This window comes from Bicyclus anynana, chromosome 11 (assembly GCF_947172395.1).
Source record: "Bicyclus anynana chromosome 11, ilBicAnyn1.1, whole genome shotgun sequence".
NCBI classification, from domain to species: domain Eukaryota; kingdom Metazoa; phylum Arthropoda; class Insecta; order Lepidoptera; family Nymphalidae; genus Bicyclus; species Bicyclus anynana.
In genome coordinates, this window is record NC_069093.1 from 4,927,469 (window position 1) to 4,942,224 (window position 14,756).

Sequence of the window (14,756 nt, forward strand, 5' to 3'; positions counted from 1 at the left end):
AGGACGTCCTCGACGTGACCGCGGACAAACTAGAAGAGATAATCAAGCCGCTGAACGAATGCGACTATGAAGACGCGAGCAAGCAAAAGTACGCCGAGATCGGCTCGCCGGACTCCACGGAAGAAATGAAGAACCTAGAGAGCCGGCAGGCGGCGGTGACACTACTGCAGATAAAAAACTACGATCCGACCAAGTACGCCGCGAAGGCGGAGGAAAGCCCTCACATAATGTTCAACAGCGTGCCGAGTTTGCCGCCGTCGGACCGGGCGCGGGAGGTGATGCACTGCAATGCCGTCATCGACATCATAAGCAAGGCTGTGGCGGTCGCGCAGCGGGAAAACGAGGAGGCTCAGAATTTCCCGCCAAATTACACGAGCGTCATAGACAGGACGCATACAGCGAGCGAGGTCGCGTACACGCAGGAGTACCCTGAAGAACAATACAGCGCTTATGATGCGCCTCCCGATGACCACGATCACAAAGAAATGGATCTATCACTGTACAGTTGTATCAAAAGCGAGTCGGTAGAGCCGATAGAGCCGCCCGACCGAGAGCCCGCCGCCTTCTTACACAAAACGCTAACAAACAAGTCGTCAAGTTTCGCGGATGAGTACAAACAACACGTGTTCGGTCGTAGCAGTAAATCGAAACAGTCGAAAGAGAACGCGCCAGTATATGAGGACTGCAGTCAAAGCAGTAGCGGCTCCGACCCGGACAGATTACAGATGGATATATCGGAAATGTCGCAGGTAAGAACGTTTGACAAGTCTAAATTCAAACAATACTATATCTAAATATCACGGAAGATCAGTTAACATTTATGGTCTCCCTTTAAAGTATAAATTTCATAGATAATTAATATTTACATTTATTTAATGATCTCTTTTCACTGTCGAATCGCTTATAAAAGTTATCGCATTTTAATTTGATTATCAAACAAACTTTATTGTCAGGTATCTCAACAAAGACAACCTACTTCAGTGGCCTTTATTATGTTTTATTTTGGACTGCTATCTTTTATAGATACATAGTAACACTGAACTGTACTTACCCAGTAATATGTAAGGAAAATATGTCTGATAATAAATCTCCGTCAAGCATGAATGCACGACAATATTGTATATCTAGACAATCAGTACATTTTCATGATGTTTGTGAGACGTTCGATAATACTTGTCTATATTTAACATACTGCGAGTATGTGTGTATTATACACGATGCTTTGTTATGTAAATGGGGAACTGTGTCGTTAAAAAAACGTTGACTTCATTATAAGAATCAGGATCTACCAAAATTTGATAATTAAATAAGTCCCACAGAACCACAAGCAGAAAAAAAATCGTCTGTGTCAAAGTTGTTCTGACTACATTATATCCTATCATCATATTAGTACTATCTATTAGACCTATAGCTGTAATACAGTTCATTAAGTAACATTCTAATAATATTATACTAAAAAAAACATACGCGTCAAATTGAGAAACTCCTCCTTTTTTGTAGTTGTAAAAATATATTGGACTAAACGTATGCACCCAAATAAGAACTGGTACAGTTAAAATAAAAATGACCTAAATGACCTTATATTAAAGCTCAAAGTCGTCTGCACCTGCCTACTTCTGTTAGCACCCTAATTGAATTCGTCCATATCTCAAAACGAAAAATTGGTAGAAAATGTCTCGTGATATTAAAACACCAAAGAGTATTGCGAAATTTAATGCACGCCATTGACGATCAATTATTCTCACGTTTCTGCAGCACCCACGACTATAACTGATCGTGTATTGGTCACTGCGTGTATGACGGCTCGACTTATGAACCGTCTTCGCTGCCGCTTGTGCTGGAGAAACGTGAGAATAATTGACCGTCAATGGCTTACTTAAAGTGCGTTAAAGTACATATTCCAAAATAATAATTATTAATAAATTGTTTCTAAAATAATAATAGTAATTAGAAACTAATATTGTTTCAAGGACGACCCCGAGGAGACCCAGTCAGTTCCATCAGCACAGTCTTCGCCGAAGCCGCCCCACGATCCTGAGAGTGAAAAGGAGTCCCTCTGGCAAGCGCTGCACAAACAAAATGGTAAAGATTTCATGTGTAAAGTTCTAGCTAACTTTGTTTAACATACCTCTTTCATATAAGAAATATATTGTTTAGTAAATATTTGATATTGTCCTATTTACCTAATTCGTTCGATTAGTAGGGAAAAATGTTTATCACATTCGTTCGCACACGCAAGATATGAAAGTCATGCGCTTTGATCATTCACTAATACGTCTAAGACCAAAAAGCTTACCTCCGAACAACGTGGTCAGCGATTTGGTTTAGTAATTTTTATATTGTGCTTGGAGCTTGCTATATCTGGAAGTCCCGCAGAGAGTTGTGAAAGAAAGAAAGAAAGAAAATATATTTATTACTACATTCTATATATATTATATATATTGTGCACGAGGGTTACATTCATACAAACTTCACATTCACTTACACACGCCTTTCGTTCATACGCACAATTCACAAGTAAAAGTTCCATCCATCCACACCCCATTTCTGTTGCCGGTATTCTACCTGCAGCATAGCATTGTTTTCAGTTAAAGCATTGCTGCTCCTTTAACTCTGCTCTGGGCCTCAGGTCTTGCCAGAGGAGCCATTTGGTACAAAATCTTTGAAGCTATTATTCGACTAAGCAACACTTATGAACAGCAATATTTGTGCGTAAGAAAGATGTTAAAGAAGACTTTTGACGTGACAACGTCTTATAATTCGGTGGAGCCGGCCGATCCGAAAAAAGATGACGTCATGTGTTGCCCTCGCTCTAGGGTTGCCAACTTTTTTTACAAGTAATAAAGTATATTCTGGTTTATGAAGATTATTGAACAGTATTTCAGAAAAACAAACATTTTCTTTTGAAAAATGCAACCATCCCTTGTATGTTCTTATGACGATGTCACGTTCAACTATTGTCAGTAAACCGACTGTACAGACAACCAAACTTTTTTGGGTATAAGAAAGATGTTAAAGGAGACTTTCTTCCAGGTCGTAGCGGCGGGGAAGCGACGCAGCTGCTGCGCCGGCTCATTAACAGCAAGCACCTGGGCATGACCGTGTCCCCGCTGAGGACGGCCACGTCGCCCGCGCCGATCCTGCCACCCAACGGTGCCATCTCACCCGTGAGTCTTACGTCTGCATCACCCGGATGTGGGCTTTTCACTCAGACCAGTTACCATGAGACCTGCCTCGCTAAACGTTACCCCTCTGTCAATATATGTTTTTATTATTCTTTACAAGTTAGCCCTTGACTACAATATCACCTGATGGTAAGTGATGATGCAATCTAAAATGGAAGCGAGCTAACTTGTTAGGAGGAGGTTGAAAATCCACACCCCTTTCGGTTTCTATACGACATCGTACCGGAACGCTAAATCGCTTGGCCGTACGTCTTTGCCGATAAGACTAGCTACGGCGGAAGCCCACCAGCCAAAAATGATCGCGATCTAGTGTGTTTATACAAACTGCGTCTATATAATAGATGTTTCATTGTGTTAAAATTACACGTGTGTGTATTACGATTTAAATTTATAGTTCTGTGTAGTGTAAGGATACAAGATATATTTATCATCATTTACAAGCCATATTCGACTTACTGTTGGCCTTAGTCCACCACGCTGGCCCAATGCGGATTGGCAGATTTCACACACACTAGAAATTAAGAAAATTCTCAGGTATGCAAGTTTACTCACGATGATTTCCTTCACCATTTGAGAAGTGATATTTTTAATCTTAAAAAACTATTAATTTTATTAATGAAGATAATACTTAAATTGGCTAAGCTTATTATAAAAATAAAATATAAGGAAATATCAATATCATATCATATCATCATATCGTATCATATAATTTCTTAAAATGCACATAACCGAAAAGTCGGAGGTGCATGCCCCGGACCGGATTTGAACCTACGCCCTCCACGAATCAATCCACTGGGCTATCACGTCTTTATTATATTTATTGGTGTAAAATATTTTCGATGTGTAAGTTTACCTCATACCCCTCAAATTAAAAGTTTCTTATATTAGCCAATGGCCCACCCTCTAGCTATATTGCATTTGATTCGATTCTTCGAATGACGTACCCGATTGATAAGTTGTTCACGTGACCTATAATCATATCAAAAACGTTTGTAGAAAGAGAACTGATATGCCCAGATATTTAATGATAACTATTGTCTATAGTATAGGCAATAACAGAGTAATATTTCGCAGGACATGCAAGGAAATATTCTTACAATATCCCGTCCCAATCAAATTCTGTCGTCAACTTAAGGCATAGATGTTATACTGGTATATATCTTCTAATCGACTTAGTTATAACTTATAATACATTTGTCTTTCCTTGCATCTTAAGGATAAATAATAAGGAAATATCCTGTGAGATGATAACTAAGTAGTAATTTAATGTCTTCCTGTTTCATTCATATTCACGCGTTGATAGATTAACGTCAGATTCACGGTTAACTTTCTTGTATTTCAATGTTTACCTGACCTTATTCTTTACCTCATAAATAAAACTTGTTATGAGGAAATCGAGAAAATTTTCTACGCAATGTAATGGTCCAATACTGTGACCAATAAACTACTTGCACCAATGAGCTAGACTGCGCAGAACTAACTTTTAGATCTCTGGCGGTGAGAAGTCAGACTGAAACAGTGACGTGCACATGCCTGTAACTAGGGTAGGCATTATTTGTACAAATCGCAAAATGTCACTTGACGGAACGACGTGGTGACGGAATAACAGATTCATAACGAGTCCTCAGGTTAGGCAGAATTAATACAATAAGCATAAGTAGTTTTAACTCGAGAAGTTTGCCCGCCAATGCATCATTCATTAATCATGATCTGCAGATGAAAGCCGTTTTGTTCACCTGACCTACTGAAACCTATTTGTACAGTTGAAATATTTAGGTTGTTAATCATTATTTTAAGCCTTGTTTTAAATCTGACAGGACAGGCGTGTCCTCTCAGATTTGTGTCTGTGTCAGATTTGTGTCTGACCCCGTGTCAAATAAAACATAGATAGATAGATATATTCTTTATTGCACATAAAAAAAACAAAATATAAAACAATATTCATCAAGTAACAAAATAAGTAGGTAGAAATATGCACAAAGGCGGTCTTATCGCTAATTGCGCCAGACAACCCGCAATGTAAGAATCAAGTACTAGAAAACATGTACTGTACTTTATTTGTGTCATGTTTATGTCATTTAACTGAGTCTTTGTTTGTTACACTTTCGCGCCCTAAATACTTAACCATCCATTATCAAACTTGAGATCAAGTAAATATCGTCAAAACATCCGGTTCTAGCGGGATTTTGCAAAATAACATCAAGGAGTTAATATAGAGCCTTTCCTAGGTGTGGGTAATATCGGATTTTCTGTGTATCAAATCGAAACTATACAGGGTGATTCGGACTTTAGTACCGATATTTTTTTTCGTGGTTCAGTATCATTAATAGAACATAAATCTACAAACAGTTCGATAGATTTTATGTAATTTTTTTTTATCAATTTATGTCTCAGAAATAACAAAATAATGGACACATTACCAAACAAACTGCGCAAATGCTGGCGGCACTTTGTAAGACGCCGACAAAGAAATACCGGCCGTAGGCATATCGCTTCGGCTTCGACTGACGGGGGTGGCAGAGGTGAGGGGATCGAAAAATCCCTGAGGACGCCTACCGAATTGCCGATGGGCGACCAGTGACAGACAATCTGCCGTCGCTTGCGCATTTACTATGTCGGGATTTTCAAATCGCGACTATTACGAAATGGGGCGAGTGTATTTGCTCAGCAATGAACGCCTTCGTGCAGCTTGCACAATGTACGAGTGAGTGTTCCTAGGCCACGAGCCCAAGGAATCCTGAACCCCGCAGTACCTAATGTGAGGAACAAGTGTTTTAAATAAACTAAATGAAAATTTTATTAAAACGTGCTCGGTTGTGCCTTGAAAGGAATGGACTTCATTTCGAACAATTGTTAAAATACAGTGATTAAAATTTTCAAATTAACAAAAACAAACTTAGTAAGTAGATATCATTGATTAATGTAAATATGCTGATTACAATTTTTTAAATACGCCTTTAATGCAAAAGTTTGCGTAATAATAATCATCATTTGTATTTCATTATTTCAATCGAAAGTTCATAGTTTTTATTATTATTAATACGCATGCACTTCAGGCATTATTGATGGTCCTAGGCCCAAAAAAGTATGAAAGGAATATCGGTACTCAGCTCAAAAGTGACGACCTTTAATTATTATAAAAATAATTGGTATCAAACCAAAATAAAATAAACGCACAAAGGTCAACGGCCCTCGGCGCGGGCGCTCGCTAACCTACCTACCAGCTGATTTTATAGTTGCCTATTACCTAGTACAGCGATAGGGTGACCCTCAAATTCTGTTTAAACGTTAATAACTTTAACTAACGATAACTTTGTTATTTTTGAGTTAAAAAAAAAAAGAAAAAATACGTGTTCATTAAATTTTGTTTATGTACAAAATATAAAAATATCCGTACTAAAAAAAATTTCTTCCTGTATATTGATATTGAATATCGGATTCTGAAACTATATATTTTTTGAAACTATATATTTTCTAAGACTATATGTTTTCTGAAACATACATTAGTTTGAATCTATCTTGTATTACTGGATTCATGTCACTTCCATATCGCGCTGGTGAGACTATGGCAATACATTTATAATTTACTTGAGGCACAGATTATGTACTTGAGGTTAAGTTTTTTAAGGGTTTATATATTTCCCCTTTTTTATATTAATTTATTTAATGATTATTTAATTAATTTATTATATATTTATTTATTTATTTAACCGACTTCTTTATTTACGAATTAAAGTTTTTTTTCTTTGCGCCATCTATGATTGCGCCAAGGAACAAATTGGTTCGCGCCATTAACGCCATCTATTAATAACATGTTAACATTGTAATTTATAATTACAAGAATACTTAATTGATAATATAGTTCTTTTATTTTCTTCGTTGCGCCATCTGTTTAAAGAAACATAAACTACAATGAATGATATTTACCTGTGATGCCATCTTTTAGGGTATTAAAACAATAGTTCGTAAATATAATGGTGATAAATTGAAAATATCTCATAAATGTTGACCCTGCATTAATTCGACGTACCTCTTTTTTTGATGACATTACCTTTGCATACATTTTGTTGTATTACAATTTAAATCTTATTTCTCTGTTATAAGTACCATATTGACTTGTATTGAAAAAAATATAGTGTTTTGTTGAATCGCGTTTTGGAATAAATTAATTAGTGCTCTATGTAATGAGATTTAAGTTTCATATTGACTTGTAATATAGGGTTTGGCCGAAAATACATAGTTTGAGAGCGAATCCGATTCAAGTACGATTTGCTCGATTCAGTTACATCGGAGGATTTTATTTTTCTCTACAGGCCCTTGACTACAATCTCACCAGTGATGATGCAATCTTAGATGGAAGCGGGTTAACTTCTCAGGAGCAGGATGAAAATCCGACATCGTACCGGAACGCTAATTCGCTTGGCGGTATGTCTTTGCCGGTAGGGTAACTAGCCACGGCCGAAGTCTCACATCAGCCAGACCTGGACCAAGACCAAGAAAAATCTTGTCTTGTAAATCCACCACGCCTACCACTGCGCCACGGAGGCCGTCAAAAAAATGGAATACAATACGGTTGTCAACGAATTCACGGAAGACTTTGAAAATAATTAACAAGCCGCGAAGCCTGCGAACGGGCTCTACAGTCGCAGTTCATTCATAGCGCTATCGCCTCGAGTGGAGAGCGCGCACAATTATTTTTATTGTTTTTTTGATGCGATGGTTACACAACATTAAGTACTATAAAATTTACTTGATTTTACTTGATGTTTGTTTAATATAATTATAAAATAAAAAACATTATTTTATTGATTCGAAAGCAATACAATAACAATTTACTTGCGGTTACATTTTTCAAGTTTTATGGCGATTGTCAATTTTTTTAAAGGTTTATATTTCCCCTTTGTATTTTAAATTTTGGTTTTTTTTTCTTGGCGCCATCTGTGTTTGCGCCAAAGGAACCTATTGTTTTTCGCCATCCTGTGAATAACATGTTCATTTGTTTTGGTTTGCAAAAAAATGCATTACGTTATAGGTTTTTTTTCCTTTTGTATGTAGGTAATTTATTATTACAAATGAATACAACACAACAATACCTATATAATTATTTAACTTCCTTCGTTCGGATATCTGCTTACAACAACATAAATTATAATGAAGACTAGCGGACGCCCGCGACTTCGTCCGCGTGAAAGTCGTTGTAAACTTTCAACTACCCCTATCCTACCCTACCCTACCTCTACCCTACCCCTACCCTACCCTATCCCAACCCTACCCTACCACTACCCTACCACTACCCTACCCCTACCCTACCCTACCCCTACCATACCCTACCACTCCCCTACCCCTACCCTACCCTACCACTCCCCTACCCCTACCCTACACTACCCCTACCCTACTCATTAAGGCTGCACTTCTTTATTTATTCCTCCCACCGCGAATCGCGTCGAGCGTTGCAACCGTTACACAAAAATAATCCTTAAAGTCCTTAAAGCATGAATTAGTATTCACACGCAATGGCTTAGCGTATTTCATGTATAACTTTGGTGTTTCTTTACCGATTTTTGTGATTCTTTTTTTATTGAACAGGTAATAATGTTAACTTTCTTATTAGGGATGAGTGATGAGTGTTATAAACATAAGAGTAGACAAATATAATCAGAAAGCTCCGAACTGCTAAGCTATCGGGAGTTACACGTGTTATTGTGAGTCAACCATAAAAGATAGACATATATATGCTGTTGTGTTTTTATAGATAATTTTAAGGAGAACATTTCCGTCATACATGATTTCTATGTAGCTTTAACCATTAAGGCTGTACACGCGACGTAAGCTTAAAAAATTGAGTAACTTCTCCCGTTTTCTCAACATTTCTCTTCACTGCTCTGCTCCTATTGATCGTAGCGTAATGAAAAGTATACTATAACCTGCCCAGGAGTATGTTGAATAATTGTACCAAGTTTCGTTAAAATCCGTCGAGTAGTTTTTGTTTCTATAAAGAACATACAGACAGACAGACAGACAGACAGACAGACAGACAGACAGACAGACAGACAGACAAAAATTTTACTGATTGCATTTTTGGCATCAGTATCGATCACTAATCACCCCCTGATAGTTATTTTGGAAATATATTTCATGTACAGAATTGACCTCTCTACAGATTTATTATAAGTATAGATACATGCGATGCCATCTATTTGAGTATTTGGGTAATCCAACTCTTAGTTAAATAAAACGATGGTTTAAGATAAAAATTTTAATAAAAAAAAATTCAACCGACTTCCAACTCTAAAATTAATCTAAACTAAAAAGCAAAAAATAACATCTTACCTATGTGCTACCTTCTGATCAGTTTGAAGGCGGTGCCAAGCCAGTGATGTTTTAATTCAAGCCATTTAAATTACACAATTTCTGTGGTTCTTTCAGAAACGGCTTAAATTAAAACATGACACTGGATTGGCACCGCCTTCAAACTGATCAGAAGGTAGCACATAGGTAAGATGTTATTTTTTGCTTTTTAGTTTAGATTAATTTTAGAGTTGGAAGTCGGTTGAATTTTTTTTTATTAAAATTTTTATTTTTTAATTTTTAGTGTTAGCACACCTAACTGATTGTGAACAAAAATTAATGAGCAATTAGTTGAAACGTTATTTTCTTATGATAAGTATCTAAGTCCTACAATCCCAATTTTAAAAATACTTACTATACTACCTTAACTCATATACAAAATGTCACTCCCCCTTTATCCACACGTAATATGAATACTCAGAAAAACGTGAAAGGTGACTGTCCTCCGTCTTCATCACCAGACCCCCTATGCAGTCACAATCCATATGGGTGAAAAGTTCTGATCAATATAAAATTTATCAAGTCCAAACACAAGGTAGCTACTGTGAACCGTCGAGGAGTTCCCTTAACTATCCTTCATCTTCATCACCAGACCTTTAATACAGTCACAACCTATCCAGGTGGAAAGTTCTCATCAATAAAAAAATTATCAAGTCAAAACACAAGGTAGCTACTGTGAACCGTCGAGGAGTTCTCTTAACTATTCTTCGTCTTCATCACCAGACCCCTAATACAGTCCCAACCCATCAAGGTGGAAAGTTCTCATCAATACAAATTTATCAAGTCCAAACACAAGGTAGCTACTGTGAACCGTCGAGGAGTTCTCTTCACTGTCCTTTGTCTTCATCATCAGACCCTTAATACAGTCACAACCCATCTAGGTGGAAAGTTCTCATCAATACAAATAAATCAAGCCCAAACAAAAGGTACCTGCTGTAAATCGTTGACGAGTTCCATCGTTTGTGTATCAGCTCCATCATCAGACCAACTCCAGACCTTCATAAAATTGTAGTGTTTTAAAATACCTTATAGAAACACTAACAAACGCACTAGCCGTCACTACAATTTTCGAAAGTTCCTCTCGATTTCTCCAGGATGCCATCATCAGATCCTGACATGAAAAAAATGGGACCACCCTGAAGTCAAACCCTTTAAAACAAAAAAAGAATTTTCAAAATCGGTCCACAAATGACGGAATTATCGCTGGACATACATAAAAAAAAAAAAAAAAAAACATACATACAGCCGAACGTAGAACCTCCTCCTTTTTGGAAGTCGGTTAAAAATAATCGACATACTTCTTTTTTCATGTTTTATTTAACCTTTGCATACATTTTGTTGTATTGGATGAATATAATATACAATTTAAATCATATTAGTTTTTATTTTTACAAATTAATAAAAGATTATTAATTTATTAGATAATTCTTTTATTTTCTTCGTTCCGCCATCTGTTTAAAGAAACATAAACTACAATGAATGGTATTTACATGTGAATTGTGATGCCATCTATTTGGGTATTAAAACAATAGTTCGTAAATATAATGGTAGAAAATTGAAAATACCTGCTATAAGTAGACCCTGCATTATTTTGACGTACTTCTTTTTTCGATGTCATAATATGTCATTCATTTTGTTGTACTACAATTGAAACCTTATGTATTTATGATAAGCACTATATTGACTTGTATTTAAAAAAATGTAGTGTTTTTCGGAATCGCGTTTTGGAATGATTGAATAAGTACCTTATGTAGTGACTCATAAGTTTCATATTGACTTGTATTAAAAAAATATAGTGTTTTGCTGAATCGCGTTTTGGAATGATTGAATTAGTACCTTTTGTAGTGACTCATAAGTTTCATATTGACTTGTATTAAAAAAATATAGTGTTTTGCTGAATCGCGTTTTGCTTTTGGAATGAATTAATTAGTGCCTTAAGATTTGAGACATAAGTTTCATTTTGACTTGTAATATAGGGTTTGGCCGAATACATGGTTTGAGAGCGAATCCGATTCATGTTCGATTTGCCCGATTCAGTCACATCGGCAATATAGTGTTTCGGAAAATATATAGATGCCGAATGTTTTGATATATAGATTTTGATATTACTGCAATATATAGATTTAATATCTATATATGTTTTGTATCGTCCATACCTAGCCTTTCCTAAGGACTTCCAAACACCATGGTCGTCTTATGACTCTAGCGGTTCCTTGTTACCCGCTTGCTGTAATCGGTCCACCTGGTGTGGGTTTGCTTTCCAACTGAAATTTTGCGTTCCGGTGAGGGGTCGCCGTTGTAGCATTCAGGGCCCTCAACGTCTATCGGCTCTTCCAACTAGATATTCCTCTTCAAGTTTTGTAATGTCCTTGACATGTGGAGATCATCCTCATTAGGGGTCGGCGCTCATTATGCGTAATCGAGTATGCGTTTACGTTTCAGACGCCTCGGAAAGTGATTGGTCAAGAGTCTGTTTACCAATATATTAGGGTAGACAAGGAGTCGCTTCTTATATCTTTTCAAAATTCAAAACTCGTTTATTTCAAGTAGGCTCAGTTACAAGCACTTTTGACACGTCAGTTGTAAAGATTCTACCAACGGTTCGGAAGGCAGGTTCTGCTGAGAGATACCGGCAAGAAACTCAACAGTTGCTGTTTTGATAACAATTACAATTTCTTATAGTTTTACTTCCTGTGTGAAGGTGGAAGCTGATCCAATGGCCTCCAAGCACCTTTATCGTTAAGGAATCGTTTTTAGCTATGGTATTTCTTTTTGTATTTCAGAACGGTGAGTGGTCGAACTCAGGACGCGGCGCGGGTGCGGGCGCGGGAACAGCGCGCAGGAAACAGAGCTGCCCCGCGCGCGCGCAGCTCGTGCACGATGCGCCCGGCGCGTGGCCCACAGCGCACGATAACGTGAGTACCCCAAGCGTTTACTATCGCCTTAACGCATAGCGCCATCTAGTTTACAGTAAGACTATAGTTACAGTGTGACCGATGTGATTTTATGACGTCTTGGAAACTAAAGTCCCTTCAACGAGAAGAGAAACCAGACGTAAATACGTGCCAGTCAAATAAACATATTTTTTTTGTCTTGTTTGTTTGCTATCTGCCGCACGGTTCACGCCTTCAATGCTGCGGCTATTAGCTGCGCGGTCTTTACGCGCATGTAATACGGTATAATCAAGACGCGTAACAACGGCGGGTGGACGAAAGACGCGCGCGAGTCATTGCAATAAAAAAAAAATCCTAAAATTTTGCATTACGCATCTTCATGACACGGTGTCCCGAAACGTCATGAAGTTTGCATCGTATTGTAGTACTACAAATTTTACATTAAGCTATGTCGGTGACTTTGTCCGTATATGAAGCTCCTCATACCTCATTTATTTAAAAGAGATACTTCGTGTACAGTTGTTTCCATCGCCTGCTGAGTAACTTTCAATTGTCTTATGAGATCCATCAGCACTACTAACGGACAGCGATTACTTTTTCTGTACAACATTTTAGCCGACTCGGAAGTGACTACAAAAATATGATTCACAACATTTGTCAGGACAACTTAATTAACAAATCAAACTATAACCAAAATAAGACCCTAGAATGGCAGAGAATGACATTGAGTGAAGTCACGCACTTGTGAACGATGTGTTTAGGGTTAATGGTACCTTTGACTGTTAACAAACACTCCCCTTTTCCACTCAAGTCACTCTCCTCGCCTATCTCAAGTAACCCATAAAGAATTACACAACAAGAGATGTGGACGGCTCGAACGCCACGAGCACACTGAAGCCGTCCGTACTGCAAGTCGTTGCAGCGCGGCGATAACAAACATTGTTGTGTGTGCAGCAAGAGGTGTCGGAGGGCGGGTGCGCGGGCGGCGCCGGCGGCGCGCGCGGCGTGCAGCGCGTGGAGCTGTCGTGCAGCAACTGCGGCACGTTCACCACCACCATCTGGCGGCGCGACGCGCGCGGCGAGATGGTGTGCAACGCGTGCGGCCTGTACTACAAGCTGCACGGCGTGCCGCGCCCCACCGCCATGCGCCGCGACACCATCCACACGCGCCGCCGCCGCCCCAGGCACGACGCCAAGCACGCGCGCAACAGTGAGTCTCTTACGTCATCTTTGACTTTGTCCAGTAGGGGCGAATTCGTCGCGAATTCATACGCGCGTTGTCGAAGTACTAGACATCAATACATCCCGTCCACAAGCATCGCGCGAATTCAAATAACGCGCGTAAATGCGTGCACTACGCCAGACTCTCGACTCGAACGAACTCTAGAGCGAGTGCACCTTTAACTCCATGTTTCGTACTGAATTCCTCCACAAATGCTCGCGCATTAGTACGCGCCTTGTGGATACAACGGTCGCGCGTAATACGCGCGAGAGAATCGCGGCGAATTCGCCCTTTCTGGACTGAACCTTTAACACCCCCTGAGATCCCCGCATCAGGACTGATTTACTCAGGCCAAAACACCCTTCCTGAACGGCCTTCGAAGTCGAGGTCCGAGTCTCAGAGGAAATGCCTTTAGAGATTCGTTCCACCCAATTTTTTTTTGTTCCTGCCCTTGGGCCCCATAAGGCGATAAGTTTGCCATACTTATCTGGAGTTTGATGTGTGTCCGAAGGTATGGAGTGAAGATAAAAGTAAAAATGTAAACAGAGTTGCTAGTAAAGTGGAAAATCTTTGCCTTCGACAGAGCTATAAAGCGTATGCAAGGAACACCTACAGTGCGTTTGTCTATAACTTGAGACCATACGTTATCATGAGTATGTAGTTTCTTCGACAAACTTGAAATCGGAAAGTAATGCTCCTTTGAGGTATACATAATATTCAAATAAATTTCTATTGTTAAACTATGGTATCTACCAATTTCACAAATATGTTTCAGAATCTCGTCGTAGCGCCAGCGGAGGCAATACAGAAATGGGAGCTGTGGTGGGCGCGAGTAGTGGAGTTGTAGCGCCAGTTGTTGGTGAAGCGGAAGTCACCCGCGGGGGTGCGGCTAGTGGGGGCGGGGGCGGCAGAGGGGAAGGGGAGGGCGCGGAGGAGGCGGTGTTAGCGGCCTTGCGGAGACAACTGCAGCCGCATCTGTTAGCTGCGTTACATGCGCACGCACCGCGCCCGCACTCGCACACGCATCGCACGCAGGTACGTGTGCGTCCTATAGTCAAACTATTTTCAATGGTCCACTTTGGGGCTTTTGCCTCCTCGAGTTTCCTC

The 14,756-nt window shown here is 39.1% G+C and overlaps 1 protein-coding gene across 1 annotated transcript in view; it reads left to right on the forward strand.

Annotated features, from left to right (window-relative positions):
- Positions 1–14,756, forward strand: part of LOC112044803 (zinc finger transcription factor Trps1) — a 47,563-nt gene that overhangs the window by 21,679 nt on the left and 11,128 nt on the right. Inside the window, exons 3-8 of the mRNA XM_052884301.1 lie at positions 3–749; positions 1,971–2,082; positions 3,034–3,167; positions 12,317–12,448; positions 13,382–13,637; positions 14,425–14,684. Coding sequence (XP_052740261.1) covers positions 3–749; positions 1,971–2,082; positions 3,034–3,167; positions 12,317–12,448; positions 13,382–13,637; positions 14,425–14,684 — 1,641 coding nt within the window. The remainder of the gene's footprint in view (positions 1–2; positions 750–1,970; positions 2,083–3,033; positions 3,168–12,316; positions 12,449–13,381; positions 13,638–14,424; positions 14,685–14,756) is intronic.